At 41.7% G+C, this 19,797-nt stretch overlaps 1 protein-coding gene across 1 annotated transcript in view; it reads right to left on the bottom strand.

Annotated features, from left to right (window-relative positions):
• Window positions 1–19,797, bottom strand: part of DSG2 (desmoglein 2) — a 52,648-nt gene that overhangs the window by 31,444 nt on the left and 1,407 nt on the right. Inside the window, exon 2 of the mRNA XM_020902011.2 lies at window positions 1,331–1,366. Within this exon, the coding sequence (XP_020757670.2) occupies window positions 1,331–1,366 (36 nt within the window). The remainder of the gene's footprint in view (window positions 1–1,330; window positions 1,367–19,797) is intronic.

Raw genomic sequence — 19,797 nt, 5'->3', positions numbered from 1 at the left:
TCTCTCACTGGTGGATATTTAGATTGTCAAAAATGCAGCACAATTGTCCCTGGGTAGAGGTCCCTGTGCATGTGGTTGAGTGGGAATGGCTGAGTCTGAGGTGACAGGATAGAGCTGTTGTTTAGTTGCTAAGTCATGTCTGACTCTTTGCAACCCCATAGACTGCAGCCCAGCGCATAGACTGTCGAGTTGGTGATGGACAGGGAAGCCTAGTGTGCTGCAGTCCATGGGGTCGCAAAGGGTCAGACATGACTGAGCGACTGACCTGACCGAGACTGCAGCCCACCAGGCTCCTCTGACCATGGGATTTCCCAGGCAAGAATACTGGAGTGGGTAGTCATTTCTTTCTCCAAGGGGTCTTCCTGACCCAGGGATTAAACCCACATTTCCTTCTTGGTAGGCAAGAAATGATCCACCCGGGAATTTACCTGAAATCTACCTGAATCCACCTGAAATTTACAACTGATCCACCTAGGAAGCCCCAGGGATAGAGTAGGATAACCAAAAGCTAGCTCAGAAATCCCATTAGGAGACTGTTAATAGAGAGGGAACTTCAGTGGGCTTTGGGAGACCACGGTAAATAAATAATCACTCAAGCAAGTAATGGAAAAATCCCGAAACAGTGTGGGCTTACTTAATTCATAAAGCTGAACAAGTCGCTTAGCAGCAAAGCTAGATGGGTTTGCTTAACAACAAAACCAAGTTAACTTGCTTAACAACAAAACTATGTAACAGAAGCAAGAGACATGTCCCCAAATAAACAAAAAAACAATAGTGGAAAATAAGACCTGAAACCTGCCCAGGGACATCAACAAGTTAATGACCCCTAAGACACACTCTCTGCAAACACAAAAAACAATAATTTATGGGAAGGTGACATTTCAAAGTGAAAGACCCTCACTGTACCGAGACCTGATATAATTTTTCCAAAGTGCTATGAGGGATGCACCATATAGGGTCAATAACTCCACCACCCAACACACAGGAGTTAATGACAGAAGACTCAAAGAATGAAAAACAAGGTGATCTTTTCCATCCATTTTCTTCCTTTTATTTATAAAAATGTAATCCACTAAATATTCGGGGCAGCACAACATTTGACCACCTGCCTGGAAGCCTCACAATCATCCTATTCTGATAAATCTCTTACCTATCACTACGCTTCTCACTGAATTCTTTCCTGTGCTAAGACATAAAGGACTGCAGCTCCTTGGCACCCCCCTCAAAACGCCACCTAGCGGTTTCAGTGGGAGTGTGTGCTTTCAATCTGGTAAAGGCACAACTGTCTTCTATAAACTTCAAGATAGGAATAACCCCCTTTGTTTCTTACCTCAAAATGGAGTCCATTTCCAAAGTCAAAGCAGATCTAGAAAATAAAAATTATTTGTTAATACAACAGTCAACTCAGCTTAAATATTTTGCTAATGAATAATCTACCACCTAGGATATTATAGACATTAAAAAGGATGTGTGTGTTTAACCACCACTCTCCTCCTTTGCCAAAAGGAAACACATTTTAATTCTCCTGTTTGGTCTCCACCATGACCAGAGCCAGAGAGCAGAACCCAAATCCAGCTTCTTTTAGATGCCTACTGCCTCCCCCAGGAAACTCAAGAACACAGCTAACATCTGAAAAACAAAGACAAAAACTCTCATCTTGAAATCTTAGCCACTCCCTGATCCTTCTCTCCTTACCTGGTGGTTTTCACCTCATGTTCTCGGGGTCCCACGCAGCTTTCCTCAAGGTCTTTAGTGTGAGATGCGCCCCCCCCAGCCCTGCCCCCTGCTCACTCCCATCATCCCCTGTAGGTCACACGTGACTGCCCATATTCAGACTTCATTCCTCACCACCCCCCCAGTCCCACTAGCTGTTTTCTTTGGTTCTCATCAAGAACTGTCACACTGGGGACTTCATCGCTATTCACAACTAAATACATCATCATTCACAATTAAATATAGTTACATTTACACTCAATCTGCACAACAAACTCCCATCTTGCCTTCTGACACCTGCTGCATTCTTTACAGTCCATTAATCTCTTGGCTTCACTCTTTTCTTGGCTTAATATAAACCAGCACTTCTAGTAGGGCAGCTTCATGAAGCTTGTTGCTGTTTAGTTAATAAGTCGGGTCTGACTCTTTTTCAACCCCATGGGCTGTAGCCCATCGGGCTCCTCTGTCCATGGGATTTCCCAGGCAAGAATACTGGAGTGTGTTACCATTTCCTTCTCTAGGGTGTATTCCCCATCCAGGGATTGAACCCGTGTCTCCTGCATTGGCAGGCGAATTCTTTACCGCTGAGACACCGGGGAAGCTAATTATTTGCAATTAATAATTCATTTGCCCGGTTGCCACATGAGGCAAGAGGCTTAAGAACACTTCCATCATTGCAGACAATTCTATTGGACAATGCTAGCACAAGACTGCAGCCATTCCAAAGTTGTTGTCTATGACTCAGGGATTCTCAGTCTCATGATCTTCTAATATTCCGGTCTCACTTTTCCCCCAACTCTGGAAACCTAACTATGATTCTCTTTGACCCTGTATTGGCAACATTGCTGGGGAGGCCCAGAGGGGCTGAACGGACCCATCACACATCCATGCTTCCTTCACAGTAGTGATGTTTGTTTCCAGGGTATGTTTACGTTTGTTCAGAAGAGTCCTGTTGTGCAGACATGCTGTCTGTGAGCATCTCTTTCATCCTCTAAAGTGTGCTCATTCAGACCATAAACTATACAATCCCCTTATCTTTGCTTCTTGTATTGCATCCCTCACACTGAACACATTCCTGAGCCCAATCACTCTTAGGAAATAACCCCACATTTTATTTGACGGATTGTATCTCTGATTCCCCTTTCCTTCCCTTCTTTCCCCACGGAAGAGCTGTCCTAATGCCTTTTCAAGGTTAACCATCATCTGTGGGCTTTATTTGCAACTTTTCCATTTACTCTCCCACATTAACCTTGTCAAGAACCTTGTTCCTTCCATTAATCTTTTACCTGGATTTACTACTTCATTTGTAATCAAACATGTTTAATTCCTTCCCGAATAGCGGCCAAATATACCATCTTAAAAATAATCAAAACTTTTCCTTGTTTCTGCTAACATTTAATCTACTGTTCCATATCCTGATACTATTCCAAACTGAAATCTCTATTTATTGCCTTTACTTCCCCACCTGCTATTTATGTCTTCTTTGTCATCTGTCTTAAATTTGGATTTTTCTCAGTCTTTCCTGCCTTTTTGCATGTGGCATCTCAGGTTACATGGATACATGAAGCCTTGATCGGTAAATCATGGAAAGCAGGGCTTTCCCTAAAATCCCTAAGTCTCTTTCGCTTATATCCTTTTGAAGCGCCTTGCAGGGTCTGTTCTACACGTCGATCTTTCATCTTCCTTTCTTTCCTCTACCTTGTAGTACGTGTTCTTGTTTCCACGATCTGGCAAAGAGATACTTAAGGATAGTGGCTGTTCAGCCTCTAGTATGAGTTTCCCTTGCGCAGATGAACAACCATGGCTAATTTTCTATTTTCTAGTCAGAATATTATCTCTTCCTCATCCTGTTACTAGTTTACCAGCTAGCAATGGCTAGAGATATCTCTAACCAAAGTCGTGCTCCCCAAATTATGTACTTTCAAAGGTGGTATGATGTAACAAAAAAGGGAAAGCAATGCTGAATGGATTGCTCCTCTCTGCATGTTTCTCTCATGGGTATTTTCAAAGGGAAAGAATAGGGATGAAATTCAGGATTCCTCATTGTCACATCATCAGCGGACATTGTCAAATCATCAGGGGACATTCTTAAAATGTGATATATTTTTTGCCCAGTCTCCTAACCATTGTTTTTTCCATACAAACTCTCCTGAGGAGTTGGCTGGGTAATATATTCACACTTTTATCTTCCTTAGAATGTTATTGGGCCTAGCAAAGGTGTGATATTATATGTAATTTTAAGTAAATGTTATTATGACCAAGTATCTATTCCAGGATATAAGTAAAGGGGGGCAATTTATAGTCTTCAATCAAATGTAAACTCTTTATAAGGAGTGTACCTTTTCAAATGTTACTTGTTAAGAAATGTAGAAAACCACAAGACTATAAAGTGCTTCGTTAAGTTTTAATCTGTATTTTGTTCACTGGGGTTCTTGTTAAAATGATGATTTCATTTCAGTATGCCTGAATTTAAGCTTTACCCTTGGCATTTCTAACCAGCTCTCAGATGATGCCTAGTTGCAGGTTCTTGAACGGCACTTTAAGTAGCAAAGTTGTATAAATGTGATATGCAACATCATTCATTCATTGAGGGATACAGACAACAAAGTTCACCTATTCATTATCTCAGTAGTTACCACAAGAAACTTTGTCACTCTTGACTGCTAAATTATCTTGAAAGCAGAGAATCATTTATTTCATGAATTTACTTATTTTTAACTGCTTAAAACATTTAAACTGCAATTTACTCATCACTCTGTGAATGGAGAACTTCGGATATAGAACTTACAGATATGGAGTAAGATGCGCTATGACTGCATTTAGAAAAGCAGAGTTAACAGGACAATGAACATCCACATAACCAGTTTCAACAGCTGACTAGCATACACTTTGTTTTTTTCACTGCCCATTGCTTCTCAAGGGGCTTTATCCCATTTATATTTTACTGTTGTTACATGCTTTTGCAGCATTTGATTTTTGAGAATTTCTCTGAATTCTTTAATTGAAATATTATCTGACATACAATATTGGTTTCCTCACACATTTCTTTTTAACTGAATTTTTAATTCAGGGCTATTTGTAGGTTTACACAAATATTGTAAAGAGAGTGCCAAGTGCCTTTACTCATTTCCCCCTAAAGTTAACAGTTTAAATAACTGTGGTACATTTTTGAAAACTAAGAGCTCAAAATTGGTACAGTTAACTAAATTCCATACTTCATTCAGATTTCAGTATTTCCTCCATTAATGCCCCATGTTGCATGAAGTTGCCATGCTTCCTTAATCTACTCTAGTCTGTGACCATGTATCTGACTTTCCTTGTTTATGACCTTGAGAGCTTCCAGGACTACTGGCCAATTATCCTGCAGAGTATCTTCTTACTTGGATGTATCTGTTATTCTTCTGACATTCAGAGCTGGGCGGTGTGTTTTTGTAAAGAATACCAGAGTGGTGGTGAAGTGCCCTTTTCATCAGAGCATATCAGCGGTACACGATACCCACGCGACAGGATTTGTTAAGGCAGTCTTTGTAGGTTTCTGCTTTGTAAAGCTGCTACTTTCCCTTACGTGCTGTATTCTTTGAAGTGAATCATTAAGTCAAGCTCACCTCAGAGTGGAGATGCTGAATGGGCATGTGCCGGGAGGAGAGAGGTTAAGCTCTGCTTCAGAGGAGTGGGGCATCTATGCTTACTGTTTGGAATTCTTTTGTGAGAAAGATTTGTCTCTTCTCTCATTTACTAATTCAATCATTTTTATCAGTCTGGACTCATACATATTGATTTTACTCTGTGGGTTATAATCCAATACTATTTTATTTACTTCGTGTTCAAATAGCTCCAGCTGTGGCCACGGGAAGATCTCGATGGTTAAATTCTATGTCCCTCTGACACATCCCATGCTTTGGATTTTGAACTTTCTTATTGTCTAGCATTACCAGATATTCCAGACCCATCTTGTATTTTCTCTGTCCCAGCTTTAGAATGAACCATTTTCATCAAGAAGCCTTGATTTCTGATAGTGAATGGTATTCAGAAGCCAAGATCTGGGTGTGTAGGTGCAGTACCTTACAATATTGTTTCTAGTTTCCTCGCCACTTTTTAGGAGAGGGAATAAAGATAGGGCTTTTCTTCTGAACTTTATTATTACTAGAGGCTGTTTTAATTATTTGGAGTAGCAAAAGGTTCATCTAAACCTAATTACCTCCCAAAGGCACCACCTTCAAATGCTATCACACTGGAAGTTAGGGCTTCCGAATGTGAATTCAGGTGAGGACACAAACATTCTGTTCACAACAACGTGTAAGAGAATTCAGCCAATGAGATATCAAGGAGCTTCCGGGAAGAAGATTCTTCCCTCTGATAAGAAGAATAGCAAATGCACAGCCTCTCTTTGTACCTGCTTCTGGAGACTGCTGAGCAAGGATGTGACATGTGGAATGGCGAGGGCCACCTGTGACCATGAGCAGAAAGCTTATAAGATGGCAGAGAAGCCAAACTGAAGGCAAAACCATCTTTGAGTTATAGGACCACTCAAATATGGAACTAGCCCCTATCTCTGGGCCATTTCTTATGAGATAGTAAGTATTCTTTTTATTTAATCTTTTAGTTGGCTTTTGGTACTTAAATCTGAAAGCAGCCTAATAACATCTATTTTGCAGAGTTATTATACAAATTTTGCAACAACTGGCACATAGCAGGCACTCAGTGAACAGAATTATGATACTATTTCCTCATTTCTAAGACTTGACTGAATTTTCCTCACCTTAAAGTTTCAGAAATTTGGATTTACCCAGGCCTTTAATTTTCCAAGCTCCCACCATATGCTAAGTTAGAGTGTTTCTGTCCTCTTGGATTCTTACATGTTGGGGAGATGGACACAAATAGGGAGTGATAAGGAAAATTCAAGCAGGTTCAGGGTGGTAGAGAGGGATTTAGGACTTCAGGGAGGCTCTCAGAGGTTCTATCTTTAGAGAGACTGGAATGGGATGAGAGAGCAAGTCAGACATAGCCTCCTGCAAAAGGAACAGCCAGGCCAGGAGTGTGAGAGAGAGCAGCGTGGTCAAGGCGGCGCTGCTGGGGCAGGGAGTCAGTGGAAACGGTGTCGCGGTGCTGGTTATGTTTCCTGATCTGGCTGCTGTTTACAAGGCAGACTCAATTTGTGAAAATCCAGTAATTCAGTATGCATCCTTAAAAACTTAGCGGAATAGATTCTGAAGCCCCTGGGGGCTCTGAAGGTAAAGAATCAGCCTGCAAAGCAGGAGACCCGGCCGGGGTTTGATCCCTGGGTGGGGAAGATTCCCTGGAGAAGGAAACTGCAATCCCTTCCAGTATTCTTGCCTGAAGAACGTCATGGACAGAGGAGGCTGGCGGGCTACAGTCCATGGGGTCACAAAGAGTCAGACACGGCCGAATGACTAACACTTAAAACTAAGGGTTTCTTGGAATCAACCTTAGTTCTGCTGTTTGCGTTTTAGAGCATTGACTGCAGGAGCCTATTTTCACAGACACTTAATAAAGATCTGACAGACTGAAACATTTGCTCCACATTCATGGTGCAAAACCCCCAAGGGACGTGTACCAACGTTTTGTCAACTGTGGAACTCTTTCTGTGACTAAGGAGATAGCTGAGATCTTAACTACTCCTTCCTAAAGAAGATGGTTTGGATGTTTCCTTAGGGCTGTGTACCTCACAGACCACACTCTCTTAAAAGTTCGAACAGTAGTTCTCAGCTGGGGGAGATTTTGTGCACACACACTCCCCAAACCCGCCCGCACTTCCCTGTGGTCACCTGGGATACTGGGTAAAGTCTGGAGACATTTTTATCGAAGCGGAGTTCTGTGTTGGGGGTGGGGAGTGGAGGAAGTGAGTGCTCCTGACAGCTACTGGGAAGAGGCCAGAGAAGCTGCTCAACATCCTGGATGCACAGGACGGCCCTCCGCCAACACGGCACTCTGGCTCTAACTGGCAGAGCGCCAAGGCTGAGAAACCCTAACTTAGACCACGTGTTTCTAATTCGAAGTTATCGCAATAACTAGGATCAAGAAGGTCATATAAATTCTGGAGGACCCTGAATTGCTCTAAAGTTCCAAACTGGTGCAGACAATATAAATGGAGTAATTGATACACGCTGTCTTCTGTCCCGCATTTCTACTCCTTCCCCCTTCTCTTTGCATAGTTTCAGTTCTGTACGTTTGAGTGATGGCCAGTGGGGACGGTATGAAAAGATCTCAAGCATTAGAAGGAAGTCTGGACAAAGCGAACCTTATGGTTTCTCTCAACTATGAAATCTGTAACTTTTTTTTTTTCTCACAAGGAACTTGGTGATTGAAAAATGTCACATATGACATGCCTTCAGCCTTTAAGACTTAAGAAGAAAAGTAAGCTTCTAGTTTCTGTAGCCAAAGAAGTAGTGTTTTTGGATGAACCAGACAAATCCTTTAAAAGATTCCCAATTTACTGGTTTAGAAAAATTAAAAAAAAATTCTATCGTTAGAAGAACCTATGAATCTTGTAAAAACTGGCCTTCTTGGTAACTGGAAAGAAAATATATATATATATATTTTTTTGGCAAAGGAATGAAGGAAGGTCAGTTTTACAATCAATCAATGACTCTTTGTTCCCGAGGTCAGCACCTTTAGAAAAGACTTCCTTTTCTGAAGTCACCTTGATAAGCTTAACAAACAGAACCCTGGAGGACAAGTTTAACAGAGCCCTGGAGGACTTACAAGTCACTGGATGACAACTGCTCCCTGCTAATAGGCTACCGGCCTTAAGCAGATGATTTTCAAGCTTTCTGTTGTGAGTCTTTGAGTCCATTGTTAAGTGACCCCTTAGCTTTAATATCTCAGACTAACCGATAACTTATTGCAGATGAGATGTAGAGGAGTACAAAGAAGTTTAAAACATTGTTTTAACTTTGAGGCATTACAATGGCTTATTATTTCCATTCAGCCAGAAAGAACCGTAGCTTGCTTTAGTCGGGTGGTCAATGGATTATGTTTAGGGACCCAAATAGAGGTGACCTAACATGTCTGCTGCTGCTCTTCCATCTCATGCCCACCACCCGACAGTCACAGAAACACCTGTTACTTCCCTTTCTTTTTTTTTTTTTTTTATTTTTACTAGTTGGAGGCTAATTACTTTACAATATTGTAGTGGTTTTGTCATACATTGACATGAATCAACCATGGAGTTACATGTATTCCCCATCCCAGTCCCCCCTCCCACCTCCCTCTCCACCCGATCCCTCTGGGTCTTCCCAGTGCACCAGGCCCGAGCACTTGTCTCATGCATCCAACCTGGACTGGTGATCTGTTTCACCCTAGATAATATACATGTTTCGATGCTGTTCTCTCTAAACATCCCACCCTCGCCTTCTCCCACAGAGTCCAAAAGTCTGTTCTGTACATCTGTGTCTCTTTTTCTGTTTTGCATATAGGGTTATCATTACCATCTTTCTAAATTCCATATATATGTGTTAGTATACTGTAATGGTCTTTATCTTTCTGGCTTACTTCCTTCACTCTGTATAATGGGCTCCAGTTTCATCCATCTCATTAGAACTGATTCAAATGAATTCTTTTTAATGGCTGAGTAAGTTACTTCCCTTTCTTATCCACCCTTCAACCAGGCCAAGCGAGTGTTTTACAAATTCTGTTTCCTTTCATTGAACAGAAGGCAGAATCAGAAACTGCCCTTAGGGTCCCTAGCTTACACCCAACCCGTTCTTAAAGAGTGTTCAGCTTTGGCTAAAATAATTTAAGAGAAATAAAATGAGATAAATAAAGGCCACACCTGACATTTGTTTCCTCTGATCAGTTCAGTTCCTCGCTCAGTCGTGTCTGACTCTTTGAGACCCTATGGACTGCAGCATGCCAGGCTTCTCTATCCATCACCAACTCCTGTAGCTTGCTTAAACTCATGTCCATTGAGTCGGTGATGCCATCAAACCACCTCATCCTCTGTCGTCCCCTTCTCCTCCCACCTTCAATCTTTCCCAGCACTACGGTCTTTTCCAATGAGTCAGTTATTTACATCAGGTGGTCAAAGTATTGGCGCTTTAACTTCTGCATCAATCCTTGCAATGAATATTCAGGACCAAGTTCCTTTAGGATTGACTGGTTTGATCTCCTTGAGAGTTCAAGAGTCTTCTCCAACATCACAGTTCAAAAGCATCAATTCTTTGGCACTCAGCTTTGTTTATGGTCCAACTCTCACATCCATCCATACATGACTACTGGAAAACAATACCTTTGACTAGGTGGACCTTTGTTGGCAAAGTATGTCTCTGCTTTTTAATATGCTGTCTAGGTTGGTCTGACCTAGGTTCCTCTGATCACACATCCGAGATTTTCTAATTGTAACTCTGAATATTTATTGAAAGGACTGATGCCGAAGCTCCCATACTTCGGCCACCCAATACAAAGAGCCGATCATTGGAAAAGACCGTGATACTGGGAGAGGTTGAGGGCAAGAGGAGAAGCAGGCAACAGAGGATGAGATGGTTAGATAGCATCACTGACTCAACGGATAGGAATCTGAGCAAACTTCAGGAGATAGTAAAGGACAGGGGAGCCTGGCATGTTGCAGTCAGTCCATGGGGTCACAACGAGTTGGACAAGACTTAGCAACTGAACAACAACAACATAGAACTGGTCCTCTGTAGACTCCACAGGAAGGTCTGATAAGCCTGATGTTAGGTTTATGTTAGAATTTCATCTACCATACTATTTTCCTCTTGGTATTTTCTTTTTTTTCCCTGAAGGAGGCGAGATGTCTAAAATTTCTTATTTTCTGGCTAAACATCGTACCTTATTTAGACATTCCCAACTTAAAGATCCAACTTAAAAATAACTCATACGTAAGTACAATTCCTAAGGCAGCTTCCCTTCATAGCTAGTTTAAACATATATTTGTTTTCATGGATGCTGTTTAAAAAAACTCAGCAACCAAGAAAAGCAGTATTTTGACCTTTAATTTTTAGTTCTGAATTTGAATTTTCTAAATTCTATGATCGATCATAATCTTTTGCCCACTCTTTAGATGTTTGGGTTAATCTTAATGTAATAAATATGATTTGGAGTGAGTCGTATTGAACTTAGCTTTAAAGGGGAAGATATTTTCTTTAGAAACATTTATGACACCAAGAATTTTAAAACACAGAGTTAACAATGAATGCTTGGGCTACACTTGAGTTGTTAGATCATGTTGTGAACCGTCATTTCAAGGGAAGTCGTGTTAATCTTGGACAGCTCCTATTTATATATTTATTTATTTATTTTTAGCTCCTATTTTTAACTTGGCATAGACAAACTGAAGACCCAAAAAAGCTAGTATTTTATTTAGTGTCAATTTCCTTGGCCCCTAAAACATCTTAAAAAAATTAGAGTTACTAACAAATATCTAAATATGCTTTTTATTTAATTTATTTATTTTTTCCTAAATATGCTTTTTAATATTTAACTTTCTTTTCCATTCCCAATTATTTTCCAAGAGGGATGTTAATAAGCAGTGATTCTCAAGTATGAGTGGCATGTGAAACATCTTGTTAAAACACAAGACTTCCGGGCCCCACCAGGGAGTTTCTGAGTCAGTAGGTCTGGGATGGGCTTCCCAAGCGGCGCAGTGGTAAGGAACCTGCCTGCCAATGCAGGAGACATAGGAAACTCGGGTTCCATCCCTGGATCAGGAAGATCCTCCGGAGGAGGGAATCGCAAACCAATCCAGTGTTCTTGCCTGGAGAATCCCATGGACAGACAAGCCTGGCAGGCTATGGTCCACAGGTTTGCAAAGAGTTGGACAGGAATGAAGCAACTTAGTATGCACACACCCAGGTCTGGAGAGGGGTATAAGAATCTGTATTTCTTACACAAGTTTCCAGGTAATGCTGATGCTGCTGGTCTAGGGACCACACTTGTGAAAACAACTGTGTAAAATCACAGAGTAGCAGGGGAATGAGAAGGAGAGCCTGCATAATTCATAGCCTGGATAAGGAGCCCTTAATTACAGAGATGCATGCAATGATATATTCCAAATAAGGACATTCAGCAACTGAATTATTCCCACCACAAGATTTTCCACTTCACAAGCAGTAATCAAATAGACTACAAGATTGCCTTAAATGGTGTTCACACCTTTCTCCCGATTCATACCTCTTTTTCTGGCTTATGTTTTACTGACCCTGAGAATTTATCATTTTTGAAATATTTTATTTACCACTGTATTGGTGTTTTCTATAGTTGCTACAAATGCTTTGAAGATCAGCACAATATAAGGAAACCTGTATAATTCATCTTTTCAGATATATCTATATAATACACAATTTCTTAGACAAAAGTGACAGGCTGTTTCAACCTTTAGGCTGCAATGTACTCCTGAAAATGACACTAAAAAATAGAATGGAGAAAACCAGATTTCCCCCGACCCCTCCCACCCAGAAGCTTAAGAAAACCAAGAGCTTCAAGTTTTCCTTTTTCATCACTAGATGGCACTGTTCTGTCAGTAAGTCAAACTGCAGGAATTGCCAAAAACTGACCAACAACTTGACTCCAAGGTCCCAAGTGGTAAACAGGCTTTTCAATTGACTTCAAATAAGCAAACTGGCAAAATCCAACAGTGAAAAGCAATGGTTTTAGAAGCTGTGAGAATACTTCCGCAGGACTGTGAAATTAGGCAAATTTCAATGTATGTTTCTCCTTTTTGCCCCTTCTTGAATGATTCTACCTTGTAATGAAACGAAACCAATTACGTAATTCCATAAATTTAGGCCTTCATATGACTAACTACAGGAAACTGCTTATTTTGGAGGTGGTGGTCTAACGAACTATAGGAAGCTGCTACAATGGAGGTGGTGGTCTCGCCTTTGGATTGACAGAGAGGCATTTGGCGTGGGGGTACGTGGGCTCCGCTCAGCTTCATCCATTAACAACAATCACCAAATCCAGCTCCTGGCACGATTTGCTGCTCAGTCACTAAATCGTGTCCGACTCTGTGTCCCCATGGACTGTAGCACGCCAGGCTCCCCTGTCCTTCACCATTTCCCAGAGCTTGCTCAAACTCACGTGCATCGAGTTGGTGATGCCATCCAATCATCTCATCCGAAAAGAATTTGCCATTTTTGGAGCACCCACTGTGTTCAGTATGAAGAGGCGCACTGCGGCTGCTCCAAAAACGTCAAACTATTTTCCCTACACCTGCCTTTCCCCTACTGTAGGCTCTATGATTGTGGGGCTGCTCACAAGCATCTAGAAGCCTGGTTGGCACATAGTGGAAGCACAGCTAGTAACTGCTGAATGTGTTCAAGTCGAACATAAATTTACCCCTCACTCCATCCAAACATTAAAGATTTCTTCTAAACAAATGAAATTTAGATTGTTATTCCAACTTTTTCCAAACACAGAAAGATACATTAACTCTTGAGTTTTTGAAGGATTCTTCTGTGTCCAAGGCATTGAGCTAGTTTATAGATAAATGGTACAGAGATTCTATTTCAAAGAGATTCAGTCATCAGAAGAGATAAAGTGGACATAAAGGTTTCCCTAATGGCTCAGATGGTAAAGAATCTGCCTGCAGTGGAGGAGACTGGGGCTGGATCCCTGAGTCAGGAAAATCCCCTGGAGAAGGAAATGGCAACCCACTCCAGTATTCTTGCCTGGAGAATCCCAGGGACATAGGAGTTTGGTGGGCTACGGTCCACAGGGTCGCAAAGAGGTAGACCCGACTGAGTGACTAACACATACATTATTATTAGGGGTTGTTGTTATTTAGTTGCTTTGTGACCCCGTGGACTGTAGCCCACCAGGCTCCTCTGCCCCTGGGATGTCCCCGGCAAGAATACTGGAGTGGGTTGCCATTTCCTTCTCCAACTTTATTACTGTAAGAGGCAGGACAACTTCATTGTGTGAACAACAGCTGCAAAAATGGTTCTGGGGAGCTCAGGAAAGGCAGAAAGGATCTCCTCTAGAGAATTCGGGAGAGGTTCAGGGAAGGGAGCAGATGGGAGGAGGAAGGAAACGATCTGCTGTAAGGACTGTAGGTGTCAGAACATGGAGAGTGAAGAAGAACAAGAAGGGGTGGATTCTGACACCGAGATCATATGAGCAGAAAAGAAGGACAAAGTCTTGTGCTAAGGATCGTTACAGATCCTATAAGGATGAACTTCCAAAGAGGGATTCTGTGCCTTCAGAGCTTTGAGGAGATGTTTTTGGCAGTACTGCAGGCTGGGAGGCAGGAGACAGTTTGAGGGTTAAAGTAGTAAGCCAAGGGAGATGCAGGGAGGACCTGGAATATGGTCATGGCGCCCCGATGGATGGGTGGGGTGAGAGTCTTCATGGGGACAACATGAACCCCTGGCAACACCCTGCGTGTGAAGGACAGGAGAAGGGGGCAGATGGTATCAACATTTTAAGTGTGAGTAGCTAGAAGGATGCAGTTCTCAGAGCCCAGGTTGCAGAGACGCTGAGGCAGCATCCTGAGGAAATCCTTTGGGTAGGGAGGCGATAGCAGACACCGGATGATACAGCGCTGCGGCTCAAAGGGAGGCAGGGGTTACACGCAGCGTCCCAAGGGCACACCCCTGCCAGCCACTGCCGCCGCCCACTCTCTGCCTCCCACCTGTATCTTCTGGTGACGAGGGTCCAGCATGTCCTTCTGTGCTGGGTCAGAAAACCACTATAGCCTGCCGGAGGTGAACAGACCCCCGGCAGAGTGCCATGCAAATAAAGGAGGGAGGAAATTGAAAGAAGAGCTGATTGGTTGGGAGCCTGTAATACAGAGTGAGTCAGAAAGAGAAAACCAAATATTGTATAGTAGTGTATATATGTGGAATCGAGAAAAATGGGACTGATGAACCTATTTGCGGGGCAGGAATAGAGACACAGAAAGAGGATGAGTTTGCAGACATCGTGAGGGAATGGGAGGGTGGGAACTGAGACAGTAGCAATGAAACATACATTACCATATGCAAAAGAGCTAATGGGAGGCGGTGGTATAACACAGGGGCCTCAACCCGGTGCTCTGTGACAACCTAGAGGGGGCGGGGGGAGGTCCAGGAGGGAGGGGACGGATGTATCCCTATGGCTGGTTGACGACGCTGTTGTATGGTAGAAACCAACATGACACTGTGAAGCAATTACCCTCCAGTTAAAAACAAATTTTAAAAAATAAGAAAAACAAAAGATGACTGAGCCAGGCCACTGGTGCCATTTCTCAGTTAGCACTCTTGGGGTCTAAGGAGACGGTCTCTAACACAAAGCAGTTTATGGGCCATTTATTTTAGCTGATTTAGTTTGCATCGTTGGGAACTTGGAAGAATAGTGGGATGGAGCTATTTTAGAATAGGGAAAATTGGACCTCTCACTTCTCTCCACCCAAATCTGCCTTCTCATTTCCCCATCAGCCAGACAGCACCTGTTGGACTGACGAAATGCATTCCCATGAAGGTGTGATTTTGAGATAAGACCTAGGGAAGTGTTTGGCACAGACTAGGTAGGTGCTCAATAATACCCGTTGAGTAAATGAATATATCAAGGCTTAATCAGCCTAGAGGATATTTGCATTTTAAAAAGAGGTAAGATGAATCCCTAATGAGAATCTCTCACAATCTGTCTATCACCGTTTCTCACTGGGGGAGCTATTGGCATTTCTGATAGGGAAAGTCTTTTTGAGTGGCTGATTTTTTTCTTGAAGATTCTGTGGATTGCTGGAAGTTTAGCATCCTGCCTTTGGAGCAGTAAATACCAGCAGCATTCTGTGCCCATCAGGCTCCTCTGTCCATGGGATTTTCTAGGCAAGAATACTGGAGTGGCTTGCCATTTACTTCTCCAGGGGATCTTCCTGATCCAGGGATCAAACCTGTGTCTCCTGTGTTTGCTGCATCAGCAGGCAGATTCTTTGCCACTGCGCCACTTGGGAAGTCCCTTGTTCCCAAACCAAGCCTCCTGCCACACTGCACACTCCCTCCTCTGTACTGTTTAGGCTTTTCTCTCAGCCTTAGATCACAGCATCCCAAATTCTGAAAGCTCTTTTTTAAAATATTGAGGCAAAATTATTTTTGCCTCATTATTAAATGAGTTGACTACAATCTCTTCTTTCTCCACCCTTTCATGACCAACTCAACTAACACTCAGTTTTTCATTTTCTTAATGATTTGAACACCTCCCTAAAAACACTCACTTTTGAGGCTTCCTTGGTACCAAGAAGGCTGCAGGCTCATCTTTCTGCATGTCCTTCTGTCTTGCATGCTGTGTTCCAGCTACATGGACTCCGTTCAAGAAACCATGCACCCTTGTCTTCAGGCCTTTGCATATGCTCTTCTCTCTACCTGAAGACTTCTTCCCCCTTCTTCTCTTCGTATCATCTTAATTTATAATTCTTCTCAGGTCTTTGTTGGGACACTCAGTGCTGGAGCCCCTTCTGTAGGTTTCATGGCACAGTGTGTTCTTTTATCATTACTCTTTCTATCATCACCCATCTGGGATTTTGCCATTTACTTTTTTACTAGACTGTAAGCATCATGTGTAAGCATCTGTGAAGAAAGCTGACAGCTGAAAAATTGATGCTTTTGAACTGTGGTGTTGGAGAAGACTCTTGAAAGTCCCTTGGACTGCAAGGAGATCCAACCAGTCCATCCTAGAGGAGATCAGTCCTGGGTGTTCACTGGAAGGTCTGATGCTGAAGCTGAAACTCTAGTACTTTGGCCACCTGATGAGAAGAGCTGACTCATTTGAAAAGACCCTGATGCTGGGAAAGATTGAGGGCAGGAGGAGAAGGGGACGACAGAGGATGAGATGGTTGGATGGCATCACCAACTCAATGGACGTGAGTTTGAGAAGACTCCAGGAGTTGGTGATGGTCAGGGAGGCCTGGTGTGCTGCAATTCATGGGGTTGCAAAGAGTCCGACATGACTGAGCGACTGAACTGAAATGATGCATCATGAGGGCAGAACACTTCTTGTCTCCCAACATCTGATACATTATCTAGATTGAGTAGGGAGTTGCTAAACTGTGGTCATCTGTGGTTATCTCTTAGCTAGTTTATTTTCTTGAGGGCATTGTTCATCTTACCATTAGACTATGGTATAAATCTTGATGCTCCAGCTTCTGTAATTCTAATCACCAAGCTTTGCATAAGATAAAAATCTCAAAAAATTTAAAAAATAATTTGAAATCAACAAAATAGTGTAATGTCATATGTGGTATACATTTGAAACTTTAAGATAAACTTAACTAAGAAAATAATCTTTAATCATATTTGGGCTATATGTTTGAAAAGTGTTATCAGTTAAAATATGTGGCACATGGAAAGACAAATAGCTGGGATTTTTTGGTTGTTGCTGCTGTTTATTAAAAAATACTAAAATTGATCTAAAGCACATTTATAATTTTAATTAAGGTCTCTGATTTTTACTGCAATTTTGCAGTTTTAAAAATACAAACCCTTATTCGATGTGTAATTTCTTTTCCAAATAAATATTTGTGTACATCACTGGTCAATAAACTATTTTTCAAAATTGAGACTGGTAAGTCTCACTCTTATACTTGTCTGATAACTAAATTAACTGGGAAGTTTCTAAGGGCTTCCCTGATGGATTAGACAGTAAAGAACCTGCCTGCAATGCAGGAGACCTGGGTTTGAACCCTGGGTCAGAAAGTTCCCCTGGAGGAGGAAATGGCAACCCACTCTAGTATTCCTGCCTGAAAAATCCTATGAAGAGAGGAGCCTGGCGGGCTACACTCCATGAGGTCACAAAGACTCAGATACAACTAAGTGAAATTTTCTAGCGATATATATTTCTGGACTTTAGCCTTGGGGATTTTAATATATTTCATCAGATATTTCTAATAATCAGGGAGAATTTAAACTCAATTCTCATGTCTTCTTGCAAAGTACTTTCCCCTAATTTTATACCTAAAGAAATTTCTGTTAAAGAGTTGACATTTCCCATTAATTTTTAGGAACAAAAACAGATGTGAAATCATACATTTCTAAAAGTCCCTGGATATGATAGTTTACTCTTATAAGCTTCAATACTTACCATCTCACTTAGATTTTAATTTCTTCTAAAATCTGTCATCCACTTGCGTATTAGAATCCGAAGCACAACTCAAGTGTTACTAAAATTTTATAAATAGCCGCACCTACTTGCTATGAGTTAAATTATGTCTCTTAAAAGAAGATCTATTGAAGTCTTAACCCCAGCACATCAGAATGTGACTTTATTTGGAAACAAGGTCTTTGCGGGTTTAACCAAGTTGAGGTCATTAGCATGAGTCCTGATATAATTGTTGCTGTTGCTTAGTTGCTAAGCTGTTTCTGACTCTTGCAACCCCATGGACTGTAGGTCACCAGGCTCCTCTGTCCATGGGATTTCTCAGGCAAGGATACTGGAGTGGGTTGCCATTTCCTTCTTCAGGGGATCTTCCCAACCCAGGGATCAAACCCGCCTTTCCTGCACTGGCAGGCACATTCTTTAGCACTGAGCCACCAGGAAAGCCCTAAAGCTATGCTATGGCTAAGCTATTGCAGTGTCTTTCCTACATTCATAATTTAAAGGAATACTAAATTTCAGATAGATATTAATGAGACTGGACACAGAATTTATTCCCAGCCATGACTAAGAATCTTCTGAATTCTATCCAGCGACCATTTGGGAGTTGGTAGGTCCTATGTAAAGAACTCACGGAAAGCAAAGGTTCTCTGACTTTATTTACAAAATTGCTTCTATTTCCCATTTGACAGAGTTGGGCTCTATTTGTGTGCTAGGTCTGTGAGTGCCACTCAGCATCTTGCTTCTGGTTTGTCTCCTGGAACTTGAGAAGAAAGTTAGAGACCACATATCACAGACTCAGCAGCTAAGGTTCAGTGTATGATTTAACATTAACAATCAGCATTTACATGAGATTTAAAAGAAGGAAGTGAAGCAGAAGCCATGTGGCTGCTCTTCTTGCTGGCAAGCACAGATGTGGATGGAGCTGGGTCCTTGCAGTCATCTTTCTCTAGCTCTAGGGTCCATCTAGTAAAATCCATACTAGATTCCTGAGTGCCAAGATGTAGGGTCCCAGTACATATCAGTGTTATACATCCTAGCAAACATGGCGTGGTTCTGGAGCTGGCAACAGAAGTAACACCCGATTTGTCTGTTTTCACATTGTGGGTGGCAGTGTGGGTTCCTGATCACGGGAGAGGCAGCAGGTCCCTAAGTGCTTGGGCTTGGGTGGATGGCTCTGAAGCCATTACTGACAGCTCAAAATGGAGTGTTTCCTCAGTCTTTGGCACACAGATGTAATGGACACAATGCCCTTCCTGCTTTAACTAGCTAGAGTGAATTCTGTGATCTGCAACTGAACTCTGACTCACAGACACTACAATTTATATTCCCTTCCATAAAAGATCCGTGTCCTGGAGAACTACTTCTGTCAGAATAGAAGCTTTTCATATATTCTTCCCTGAAATCTAGAATTCCAACTTCAAACACATCAGGGGCAAAATGCTGAACTGCCCACTGTTCTCTGATCAAAAATAAACATACTCAAATTCATATCATTTAAAGTACTACAGAAAATACAAAGAACTGTCCAAGAGTTTGCTTATTCAATTAGTTATGATCACTTTTTAAAGAGGCGGTCAATTCATGCCCAGTAAACAAAAAATACTGAATTGCCAGAGTAAAAAATATGCCGAAGTTATGTACCTATTTTTCTGTAAATGTACTTTAATCGGCCTGCTTGTTAAACCACTTGAGGATAAAGGCAATTTCTTTACTAGGATTTAATATTTAAACTTCAAACTGAGCCAGGTGCTATGCTAGTGTGATAACTTCCTTTAGTTAGGAAATACCACGAGGACGGAACTAGATGCTCTGTTATTCTGAAGGCCAGAAAGGAAACTGCAAATTATCTTTGAAAAGTTTTACTAACAAAATAAACTTGAACATCACCTCAACAACCTCAATGGCTTAGGCAAAATGAAATAAAAAGCAGGAAAATTAACAGGTGTGACAAAGGTCTGCAGGTCCTAAACAGCTCAAAGTGATAATTCACTGAAATTCCTAGATTGTATTAGCCATGTTTCTTCTTATGCGATAAAT

This window comes from Odocoileus virginianus, chromosome 22, assembly GCF_023699985.2.
Source record: "Odocoileus virginianus isolate 20LAN1187 ecotype Illinois chromosome 22, Ovbor_1.2, whole genome shotgun sequence".
Lineage (NCBI taxonomy): Eukaryota > Metazoa > Chordata > Mammalia > Artiodactyla > Cervidae > Odocoileus > Odocoileus virginianus.
The sequence above is the reverse complement of the archived record's forward strand: the minus strand, read 5'-3'. Positions and strand labels throughout refer to the sequence as shown.